This window comes from Cicer arietinum, chromosome 1 (genome assembly GCF_000331145.2).
Source record: "Cicer arietinum cultivar CDC Frontier isolate Library 1 chromosome 1, Cicar.CDCFrontier_v2.0, whole genome shotgun sequence".
Classification (NCBI taxonomy): domain Eukaryota; kingdom Viridiplantae; phylum Streptophyta; class Magnoliopsida; order Fabales; family Fabaceae; genus Cicer; species Cicer arietinum.
Genome location: NC_021160.2, coordinates 51,912,262 through 51,925,392, shown reverse-complemented (window position 1 = coordinate 51,925,392; position 13,131 = coordinate 51,912,262). Strand labels below are relative to the sequence as shown.

The 13,131-nt window shown below is 25.6% G+C and overlaps 1 protein-coding gene across 2 annotated transcripts; it reads right to left on the bottom strand.

Moving 5' to 3' along the window:
- Window positions 1-3,528: 3,528 nt before the first annotated feature.
- Window positions 3,529-6,795, bottom strand: LOC101490323 (transcription factor bHLH130-like). Of its 2 annotated transcripts, XM_012716452.3 has the most exons (7): window positions 6,368-6,508; window positions 5,851-6,296; window positions 5,009-5,346; window positions 4,705-4,881; window positions 4,231-4,296; window positions 4,035-4,103; window positions 3,529-3,771 (listed from the first exon to the last, which is right to left on the bottom strand). In XM_012716452.3, exons 2-7 carry the CDS (start codon window positions 6,227-6,229, stop codon window positions 3,718-3,720), a joined length of 1,083 nt encoding a protein of 360 aa, XP_012571906.1. In that variant the 5' UTR covers window positions 6,230-6,296; window positions 6,368-6,508; the 3' UTR covers window positions 3,529-3,717. The 2 variants fall into 2 exon arrangements, with proteins under 2 accessions (XP_012571906.1, XP_004486946.1); XM_004486889.4 differs by having other exon boundaries at window positions 5,851-6,795.
- Window positions 6,796-13,131: the final 6,336 nt, after the last annotated feature.

The window sequence follows — 13,131 nt, the reverse complement described above, 5'->3', positions numbered from 1 at the left end:
AACTCTATGAATAGACAAGTCACTTAGTAAACACTCACACTTAAATCACAATACATTGTCAAGTAGCTCTAATTTAATTTTATTACAAGAACAAATATTAACGAGGGGAAGAGAAAAAAAACGATGAATCATGAGAGAATATTCGAGTCAATGTTTTAATCTTTTATGAAAATAAACCATGATAGTTTTGCCGTTAAAAATACAACTGTTAAATTTTCAAAAAAGGATATCTTTTCGTAAGTAAATAGTAAATAAAATATATAAGTTAATAGATAAATTTATTGCTAAGACGTATAAAAAAAATACAAGCTAATATCATTTAAATTTGAGAAGGGATATTTCACTCAAAACCAATACCAATGATATAACAAATTATGGTTCCTCGCACATATATATCTATCTACAAACACTCTAAACTCAAGTTAATGTTTGAGTTTGAATAAAAGGTGTAAATTTGTGTGTATTGTTATTAGTCTGTGGAAGAAATTTCCTTTTGTAGTCAAAGTCTTGAGGTAATTTGGCAAGAAAGGTCATTGGCGCTCCACACGATATTATAAGCTTATTAGCAAATGTAGTCTTTAGGGAAAAAAAACTAAAAAAATTACCAAATAAATAGAAAGAAAAAAAAAACTATTTTTCATTTATAATTTTTCTTCCCCTTTATATTTCGTAATGAAACGCTGAAGGTTTACCATTTATTTTCAATTTCTGAAAGTTGTTTTAAACTCTCTAAATTACAAGAACACTAACAAATCAAATATTTTAAAAATACAATAAACTTTAATTTTAAATATAAAAATCATCACTTATATATCTAATATTTAATTCATTTATACTTAACCTAAAAGTAATCGGTGACACTAAAATCCAACTGAAGTGAGCATATTCATAAATTGTACATTGAAAAAGATTAATTGTGTTAATAATAGTAGATGCCAACGACTTCCACTCTTAGGTCCCCCTACAAAAAAGGTTAAGCTATTGAGTGTCTCTGTGAGGCTCACTTGATACAAATTTTATTTGTATTGTTTCGTACTTTCAACCAGCTTGTTGTATGTTATGTAGAGAATGTTCAAAGTAATAACAACACTCTTTTTCTAACTTTCACCTTAATACTCATTATCTTTTGGAATGAAATCAACGCTGTCTCATACTTTATAAATAAATGAATTATATAAGTAGGAAAAAATGTCTGAAGTTTAAAAAATAAAGGGACCAAATCGTAAAATTAAAAATAAATGGATTAAAATTACGAATTAATTAAAATTGAAGAATTAAAATTAAAAAATTAAAAATTAAATAATCAAAATTATATATCAGTTAAAATAAAAGACTAAAATTATGAATTAAAAATAAAATAACTAAAATTATAAATTAATTAAAATAAAATACTAAAATTGTAAAATTAAAAATAAAAATATCAAAGTTACGAATGAATTAAAATAGCCATAAAGTGGAGGGACTCTCATCTCTAATCCAACTATTTTTATTTTTACACATCTACTTATTTATTTTACTTCCAATAATTGCGTTACTGCATCTACCTTCCACATAAGTTTAAGCATCTGACATCATCTATGACATGGCCTTCACTTAAATGGATTTGGATTTGGGCCCCACATTTTGGCCCAATAGAGATATGCTTATGCTGACTCTTTTGTCCATTGTTTCAACCTGTGCCATATATATCCTAACTTTCTCACTTTAAAGCATTTTAACTCTATTCACACAAAAAAGGTACAGTTTATCATCAACTCTCCAACACCCCAAAATGCAATGCACTGACCATCCAAAGACAACTAACCAAATTATTTTCATCTTCATGTTTGTTATCATCATTATGCATAAAAACAATGTTTATTAGAAGTCATATTTATATGTTTGAAGAAATAGTGTTTACTTGGGTAGATGTTTACAAAATTTATTTTGAATTATCTTCAGTTTTTTTACTTAAATTGAATTTGAAATTAATTAAATTTATATTTCAATATATTTATTAATTCCAAAAATAAGTTTGTGATAAATTTAAAGATTACATTTTCTTGCTTCTAATCATTTTTTTTTACTAAAAAATATATTAATTCATTCAAATTGGTAAAATCCATAAAAATTAACACAAATTCGATGTTGTCAAAACTGAAAATGACGAATTGCAAATATAATTGCAGCATTCAAGTTGATAGTATAAAATAATATGTCTACAATGTGACAAAATAAACATGACTAGAATATAGCGTTGATGACCAAGTCATTGATCTGTAATAAATCATATTTAATATGTCAATTTGAATCAAACAAATATCGTAGCGAAACAAAAAAAAAAAAACCAAACAAAAGACTAAGATCCAAAATAAAATAATATTGCGCTCAACCATAAAATCACGAAAGAAATACTAGATGTAAATGGACACTATTTATTTAGATAAAATGAGAAAAAAAAAAAGACACAGTTGAATAATTTCAAGTCAAAAAATGACTTCAAACCACCGATAAAAAGAAAGAGAGAAATTAAGAAAAAGTTGAGAGAGATGTAGTTAAATCTTTTATTTTTATTTTTAATTTAGCAATGACATGATTTGATTCTAATCAAACTAACCTTGTTTCAATAAAAAATGAAATTTTAATTTATAACAATGAAATATCTTCATTTTTTCCTCCAAAGTTACTGTTACATCTTCCAAATCTACTTTTTAATTATATTTTAACTTTCTTTCAAAAAAGTTTTTATGTTGTCAACAAATCATGTATGTAATATTATAAGGAGATATAGCCAAATTAAATATTTGTAATGATCTAATATTAATAATAAATTGACAATATAAAACATTTCTACATCCACAATATTTATAAATTAAATCTTTTAAATTATAAGGAACAAAACAACTAGGTTTGTTGTTTGGAGAGTCAGAGGCAATAACAAACTACTCATCAAAATAACTACACTAAAAACATCCTACATGTTTAGAAATCAAGTTGAATCACTTTATAAATAATTACATACATTCTTTTATCAATTGATTTGTCTTTTATAAGAAACAAAATCACGAGGGTTCATGCATACACAAAACACAAAAAGTAAAAAATAAATTGAATAATTAACAAACGTCATATATCGACATCATATTATATAAGTGATTTCATCTCCTACCATTTAATATTTTATAAAGTGTTCAAATTAATCAATCTAAACACGTATTTTACATCTCTAAATTTACTAATTTAGTTATTAAAACCTTTAAGCATTATGAGGAAAGAAGAAGTGACCTATATAACCAACAAAATTATGTTGGCCTCGGTGCCCCTCATGTTATCCTATTCCTATGCCAACCATTCAATGTGAAACCTAAACAAATATATTGCTTACGGCAATTCCAATAGATTTCATCACCAAATATGGGCCCTCACACCTTAAATTGTGCTTACTTACCACATAGACTTTTCTACATACATACATGATGCTTGCCACAATTAACACTCAACTTTTATTATAACCTATTTTTCTTCCACAACCGTTGAAGAAGTGTACCCTACAGCTGCTTACAGCTCAATAAATTTATTTTCATTTTTTATTTATATAATATATACTATTTGAAGGGGTAAATGAATTTATCTTTGGAATTGCAGTAACAAATAAAAACTAATCTAGCTAGATTTTAATAACGTGACCAAATTATTACAAATGTGTACAAGACTAATTAATTCATTAATTCGTTGCCGTTATTGTTGCTGCTTGTGTGAACACGTACACTTTGCTCGACAATCTGAAAGCGTCTATACATAGATAGATAAATGTGGAAAGAAAAATTAATCGGTTAGTGTGAATTGAAAAATAATCTATAATATTTCATCTAATCTTAAATATATTAAAAAAAAAAAAAGTTAAGTTAACAAATTTAATATACTTAATTCAAAATTTAAATCAAATAATTTAAAATTTTAACTAAATACATAAATATTTATTTATTCAACTTTCTTTTATACGGAGTAATAAATTGAATATTGACATAGATGTTTTTAATTTTTTGTGTAAATACCTGAACTTGGTTTTGAAGGTCTTTGATGTAATCCACAGCTAAGTCCAACATATCTGCTGTGTTTGTTTGCTGCAAAAAGAAAAAGGAGAGAAACAACGTTGTACCTCAAAGCAACCACAATTAATCCACATAAATATATGTTTTTTTTTAGACTTTAAAAACATTAATTTAACCAATCATGCATAGTGTATTGTACCTTCTCCATGTTTGGGACTAGATCTTGTAGCTTCCTCATACGTTCACTAATTTTAGTCCTTCTAACCTGAAAAGCAATTTCCTCAAACATTGAAAGAAAAAAAGTAACCAAGTTTTATAAGTACAAAAACTTCTAATCATATTTTTTACTATATGTTATATGATTTGAGGAGGTGATAAAATATAATAGCAAAAACATCGTGAAAATTTATATACACCATCAAGTTCTATACTATCTTTGGTCTTATATAAAAAAAAAATAAAGTTAAAAAAACCGATATATGTGATATAAATTTTACACTAAATAAATTCATTTTTGTCGATATTATTTTATATATCTATATATAAGACTAGAGGTAGTAATTATTATACTCAAACGATTTTTTAGGTTTTATCATCAGTATTTTAGAGCAAAGTGACTTCGGTAATCTAGAATTTAATAAAAAAAATAAGTAAAATCTGATCAATACTATACCCTCTCTGCAATGCTTCTTGGATGAGTAGCACAGCCGCGCTTGGCGCGGATTTTCATCGGAACAGAATCTGAAAAATGCAGAAACTTCTCCATAGCTGCCATTTCAGATAAAGTATTTGGCATACTCAATTGATGAGCCAAAGGAGAAGAACTAGAATGTCCTCCTCCTGTTTCATTCTGATCAACCACATCAAAATCATGTTAAATGAAAATTCCATTCACAAACAAAATTAATGATGTATTCAACTTTGAAAACAACATATAAATAAAAACAAAATTCTACAAAATTAGAGTAGTATTCTACCTGAACAGAAGAAGATGCATTTAAACCAGAAAATTGTTGTTTTGAATCATTGTCTCTAAATCTTTTTAGACCACCAACATTTTCAGACATCATTTCAGTGTCATCCCAAGTATCAACCTGATATTCTGAGATATAATCGTTACCTCGATTTTCACCAAAAACATCATTTTCTTGATTGTTTTCTCTATTGCCTTTGTCGCCAATTTCAGCTATTGATGACATTGGTCGTGATGAATAGTTTGATGAATTCTTCAAACTCCTTGTAGTAGAAAATTTTGCTTCTTTTACAGAGTTGTTAACAGCTCCTAAATTTCCCATATCTCTCATAATAACATACCCTGCCAATTAAGCTTGCATAATATCATTATAACAACCTATGTGTAAAACAAAAAAAAAGTACTTTTGAGACAAAAATAATCCTAAAAGTAATAGCTAAATATTACAATAGTCATCAGTGAAATCATTTAAAAAAATACCCCTACTTAGCTCAAGCAACATAACCAGGTTTTTCTTTCTCACCACTTGTTGGAACTCCAAAATATAAAATATAATGTCCACATAATTCAGTCAAAATAAATTTTTTTTAAAATAAAGTCCACATAATAGTAATTTTTCAAATAGAGCATCATGAAACCCCTGAAATGAAAATTTTGAAATTTAACATTTTTTCCAGGAAAATTACTATTTTTCCCAATAAATAGGACAAGAAAAATTGTGGGTTTGGAAAGAAATTGTAAACCCCCCTAACAGTACCCTATACCCCCACCTCCCAAAAAAAAAAAAAGAATCATTAACAACATTAAATTAAAAAAATAAAATGAGCATAGCACATAAATACATACCATTTTCAATATTAATTTGTGAAAATAAACCAGCTGGTGAACTACTATGTCTGATGAGATTAGAATTATTTCCACCATGAGATTTCATCTGCTGTAACCGATTAACTCCCATTGAATAATTTCCTTCCATACCTGAAGAGAGATTCTGATTTGGCAAAGGTGGCATCACTGAGCTTTGATAAAAACCATGAGAAGTTGTAGCAGCAGAGTTATTATAATTATTACTATTATTATCATCATCATTAATATTAATATTATTAATATTAATATTACTCTGCTGTTGAACCACTTGTTGTTGTTGTTCTTCTTCTTCTTTCACTGTAGAATCAACTGAGATTTTTTGAGCTAATAAATCTTCTTCTGAACCTAAACTGTTCATAAACCGTGAAAAAACTCGTTCTGTTTCTGGACTTGAAGGTCGATTGAAAACATGTTCGTAGAATTCTCTGTCAATGATGTTGTTGAAATAAGAACTTGGTGCTGATCGATAACGTGTTAAACCTGAAGAAGAATTTACCTGTTGTTGTTGAAGATCTGATGAATCCATAGTTTTTTTCTTCAAAGTTGAAACAATAACATGTTCTTGACAAATTTCTTGTTCTTTATAAAAAAAAAACAAGAAATTTTTTGACCCTTTTTTCAGATCTATAGATAGATAAAGTTCACTTATTTGTTGGAGTTTGAAGTTGTTTTGAACTTTGAAATTTGGTGAAGCTAGAGTGCATCGGAATCAGGATGAATATATATATATTCCAATAGAGGAATGGAAAATGAAAATAAAAAGAAAAACAATTGATGGAAAAGTTATATATAAAATAAAAAAGGAGTGGTGAGAAAAATATGAGTGTTTATTTTTCTTCAAGGAAAGTACTAATAGCAAAAGCAAGAGCTGAATAGTTTTCTCTAATTTGTTGTTTTTTGTTTTAAAAGAAAATGATATTAAAGGTTGAAAGAACAGAACAGAACATTTTTTTATATCCCTTTTAATGTGTTCCTCTATGTTGTTGTTGTTGTTGTGATTTGAGTGGTGGAGATGCTGTTTTTTTAGTTGTATAGTTTTGTTGGAAAGAGAAAGAAAATAAGGTAGATACTAATGTGGTCCACCGTATATCGAGTGCATGATGGTTAAAAATTGATGGGAAATTTATAAATTAGCAGTTCTGAAATTCTTTATGGTTGATACAGGTATTTGATGGAATTTAATTCAATAAAAATTAAGAAAATAAATGTATTTTATAAAGTTCAAATCGAGCAACTGACATAAATAAGATCGATACTATAATTTATAAATTTAAATAGAGTTTTAAGTAATTTTTAGATAATAAATTACAATAAACTAGTTAAAAAATAAAACACAGTACTCCTAAAATAACATTTTTATATTGATTTAATTACAGTTTTAATTTTTATTAATGCATGAAATCGATTATTATATGAAAATTTTAGAATATGACAATTTAGAATTTTTTAATGATTTTTAACTAAAAATGATAATTAAATATATTTTAAATAATCTAATATATGATAGGTTAAATAACATTCGTAGTCTCTTAACTTAATTTAGTTAATTTTTGAGTGTTTTTATCTGTTTTCCCGATTTGAAATTTTTATTATATTGAAGATGATAATTAATTTTATGGGTTTCGTTTAAAAATTTTAATGAATTTTTTGAACTTTTGTAATAAAAAAATTCGTTGTTGACATTTTAAACATAAAAGATCAAATTGTCACTTCAAATTAAAATAAAAGTCCAAATGAGAACAAAAAAATGACTAAAACATTAACTGAAATTAAGTTAAGAGACTGCAGTGCTATTTAGACTGTATGATACAATGATATAAAATAATTAATACTCATAAAATTACAATAAAATTATTTAAAATTTTAACTTTTAATTTAAAAAACTTTTTATTTTATAATTTAATTTATAATATATAAATAATTTATATATATAATTTTAATATATTACGTAATTTTAAATTTATCAAATAATTACCCAACTAAGACTTTTTATTCATTGATGTGTATGCCTTTAGTGCATTTCTTAACTTACTATAGTTTTTTAAAAAGATGGAGGAAAATAAAAAAACTTTTTCTATGTGGTTCTTTGTGCAGCCAATAGAAAGTGAAAGACATGATCATAAATCTAGGTCCTGGATTTGGTGTATTTTATTTTACTATAATGTCCTCGGTTTTGGGAACAAAGTGAGTGTGAGATGAGGGTGACACGTGAGGAGTTGCCAATGGAGAAAAAAGGAAAAAAAGCTGAAACTGTTGTTAGAAAGCAATATAGGTTTTGATAAAATGGGAAAAGATACCAGGTGAATTCACATTTATTATCGCCTGGTGCACACCTGCATCACACACATAAGTTCAATTGTGTTAATTTTAAGACTCTAATTATCTTTTGGTTTGACTAAATTTGAAAATTTAAATTTAATAAAAACAAAATAGAATTGAATTGGTCCCAAAATAAATTATTAAATAACAATTTTTAATTGGGTAAACAAAAACATAAAATAATTTATAAAAATCACATATTATTATTATTTTTTAATTCATTCGAGAATAATAAAAACTGCAATTAAGTCTAATTTATAATAATATTTTTAAATTATTAAATTAATAATTTAATGACTTAATTATAATTTTGAGCTTCTATTTTAGTTAAATTAAAAAAACAATCTTCTATTTTATTTCTCTCGAGTTTTGGTCTCATAAACGTAATTTTAGTCTAAAATTTGATAAAAATGTCATGTTTTGCACTTATTTAAGTCACATCATGCCTCAAGATCTCGTGGTGTAATAATTTTACTTAAGATATATGGCCATAAATAGTGTGGCGTAGCTTAAAAAATGACACTTTATCAAAATTTAGATTAAAATTATGTGCTTAAGACTAAAATTGGACAGAAATAAAATAAAGAAATTATTTTTGTGATTTAACTAAAATAAAAGAATAAATACTGCAATTAAATTTAATTTAATTGATAATTTTTTTCTAAAAATAAATAATAATATAAAATAATTATGTGTACTTAAAATAAATTGGGTTGTATTCTATTGTATCCCTATTTTTACGAATAGGGTTATTTACACTCCTAACCGGAAGAGTAGACTAGTGTACAACATCCAATAGTATTATAGATTTATTTACTAGTATAACATTGCAGTCAAAATAATAGAACTTCCAACAACGAAATTATTGTAAAAGTACTAGTTTCTTGCATCGATATTCTTATTGATATATAATATTGATTATGTGATGAGATGAAAGTGCAAGTATGCATGGATGAGAATTTGTGTTTGATCCAGGTGCAACATGTTAGATATTTTATATAATACTTCAAAAGTATTTTATTTAATTATTTTTATTAATAGAAATTCAATTTAATTATTGGTGATAATTAATATTTTAAAGAATAGATGTATTTTTTATTTATTTGATATTGTTCTAATGTGTTATTTTTAAATTAAAATATTTTATTCAATTGAAGAATTTTAATTTTGATGTATATTGGACTTATTCGTATTGTAGTTATAACTTAGAACCATGACTTATTGTCTTATTGATGACCATTTGTTACACCATATATAAATATAAATTAATTTCAATTTAAATAATTTAATTGCTTTGAAACCTTGTAATTTAAAGACTAATTTATTATCTTAATTTTGTCTATTGGAATTAACCGAACAAGGATTAAAAAGTGGTGGCTGTGTATATTGTTTTGTACATATGTACACAAATATATATTGAACAAAGTTGGTGGTTAGAATGATTTTTCTCTATCTTTTTATTTAAATAACTGATTTTTATATAAATCAAATATTTATTCATTTCTTTGTGTATTTATGTTATTTTATCAACTAAATGTGATGTTTAATTTTTTTGTCATGGTACAGTATTTATTTTTGTCAAGTTTATAGATTTACTTTGATCCATAAATTCAATCAATGATTCAACGTCATAATGTTACAGATCCAGATACATAGATATTTTAACCACTTTAATTTTATCAAATTTGTAATCACTTTATTGTTTTTATGCTATTACCATGCATCTGTTCGCATATTCATCTTTTTCGATTTTAGTAAATTTGTATCTATATTATGTTCGTAGATTCATCATTTTCAGTTTTAACGAATTGATATGTGTTTTGTTTTTTATACTCTTTTAATTTTAATGAATAAATATCGTTTTTTATGTTAAAAAAATAGTTGAAAGGAAATTATAAATAAAGAAAGAGTGATTGAGTCTTTGGTTTTCCAATATTTTTATCAATTTTTACAAATAAATACTTTTATTCTATTTTTCATTTTTATAGATTAACAATGAAGATATTCTTGTAGTTATGTTACCGAAGTTCTTTCTTGGAAGAACACGTTGAATTCTGAGGGATTTTTGTCTAAAGCGAATAAAATCCAAAAAAATAATGTGTCTTCACATGCCTCAAGCTAATATCTTAATTTTATGGTTATTCTCTAATGATAATTGGTGTTCTATTTTTTAAGTTCACTCTTTGTGATTAATGAAAGTTTGTAGCTTAATTTGTGATACTTAATTGGTGTTATATTAACAGTTCACGAATATTGTGATTGTTCGTGTTTTATGTAGTTGAAAGACAAAATTTTCCAACACAACATACATATATGTCGATAGTCTTACAAGGAAAATTGTTGAAGTGTTAAGTTTTTTTTTTTTTGCAAAAAAATTTATTTAGTTGTAATGAGAAAGTTAGAGTATCGATTATCACCCACTATGTAAGTAATTATTAACAATACCAACGTAATATAAGTTGTTTTAAAAAACAATTGCAAATTAGTTGAAGTGTTAAGTTGATAAGAAGTTCCATATTTTTTATCAATTATAAATTTTATTGGAATAAAATGCAATTTATTAATAACATTTAATAACTTAAAGATTTTGAATGAAAATGCTATATTTAAATACAAATTTAAATACAAATATCTATTTTGATATTTTAAACTCTCGTGATGATCTAATACATATAAAAAAAATAAGAATTTTGGTGAATAATACAACTAAAAAATAAACACAAACTCTTCGTAAATTCTTTATTTATATTCCGTGTTGTCTTTTCAAATAATTTAGGTGTTGTTTGGTGTGACCACGTACAACATAGCTAAGGGATGAAATTACTTTTTTTTTTTAATTATATTTTTTATTCCTGTAAATGTAAGAATTTTTAATTTTAGTTTTTGTAAAATTTTTTGTTTGGGTTTCATCCCTACAATATCAAAAAACTTTATTTTTTATCTTTAACGCCAATTAGACATTACAAAAACGTGAGTTGATAAAAGAGAAATATATATTTTGCCCATGCAAATATAACACTCTTCAATTTTAGTCCTTATTGTTTGGATTTCATCGTATTCATCACCATCAATCACAAACCCAAAAAAGTGAGTTTCATCATCTTCAACAATCCATATTTTTCCTCACCCAACTCAATATGTTTCTCTTCATTATCCATATCTCACCTAACCCAATTTTTTCTATTAATAACTCTACCTTCATTCTCATATTTTCTCTCTATTATCTCAAAAACATATCAACCTCGTGTTTGAAAATTAACTATTGTTAATATTAACAAAATAGAAAATTAACCTGTAAAGGATTTAAAATAATTAATTTTTTTAATATATTACCCAATTATTCAAACGTCTCTTGTCGATTCGTATTCGAAGGTTTTGAGGGGGTTAGGGGATGCACATAAGGCGTTTGATGAAATATCTGACGCAAATGGTGTTTCTTTTACTGTTTTAGTTTTTGGGTATTTGAGAGTTGGTGATGTTGGCAGTGGTTTGAAGGTTTGATGAAATGGTTGAATGGAATGTTCTGGCTTGGAACGCGGTGATTAATCCTCGTATTTGAAAATTAACTATTTAAATTATTAACAAAATAGAAAATTAACCCGTAAAAACTTAAAAAAGATTATTATTATTTTTTATATTATCCAGTTGTTCAAACGTCTCTTGTCGATTCGTATTCGAAGGTTTTGAGGGAGGGGGGGTTCGAAGGTTTTGAGGGGGTTAAGAGATGCACATAAGGTGTTTGATGAAACGTCTGAAAAAAATATTGTTACTTTTACTGCTTTGGTTTCTGGATATTTGAAAGTAGGTGATGTTGGGAGTGATTATAAGGTGTTTGATGAAATGGTTGAAAGAGATGTTTTGGCTTGGAACGCAATGATTAATCTTCATCTTTGAAAATTATCTATTTAAAGTATTAATAAAGGATTAAATTGGGTTAAGTGAGGTATGAAGAATAAAGGGAAATACATTGAGTTGGGTGAGAGAAAATATGGATTATTGGGTTGATGAAAATGATGAAACTCACTTTTCTGAATTTATGATTGATGGTGATGAATACGACGAAATCCAAACAAAATATTTTATATGGACTAAAATTGAAAAGTGTTATATTTGCAGCGACAAAAAACATATTTCCCTTTGTCAACTAACGTTTTTGTAATGTCTACTTGAAATTAAGGACTAAAAATAGAGTTTTCTGATATTGTAGGGATCAAATTCAAACAAAAAAATTTACAGGGACTAAAACTGAAAATTGTTATATTTACAGAGACCAAAAATATATTTAAACCTTTTTTTTTAATTGAGGTTGAAAATTTAGTTAATTAGAATTCCTTGTTAGTTATAAGTTTAGTTACTATATAAGTCATTGACTCATTTGTACTATTTTTCATTATGTATTTCATTTCTACTATCATCAATTCAATAAACTTTCAAAATTTTATTTTCCATTTTGATAGATGTCATGCTTTATAACAATTATGTGAGTTAATTTGATTCACAATTATTATTAGTTACTACAACTATATTTAAAATTTGGACCACTTCCAATGAAATTGAAAATAGCTGAAGAAATTAGACTCTTAGATAATGATAAATCGAATTCAAATTTTTATTTACCCACATTTATCACGTGACATGCTTCAAATACATTTACCTCTACTACAAGGAACTATAGAAGAAAAAAAACATTGAATATTAATGCTCGTTTGAAAAAAAATATGTTAATAAAAAATTTAGTAATAATAGTACAAATATATATGAATAAATAGTTAACTTTTCGTACATATGGAGGCAATGTTTGGTAACGCCGATAAGCTAGTTTATAAATTATTAAACTAGCTTACAAACTTGTTAGATTAAATGAGATGTATTTGATAAATAAGTTTTTCTCACAATATTATAAGCTAGTTTATTAATGATAAATGTGCTTTTTACAAAAAA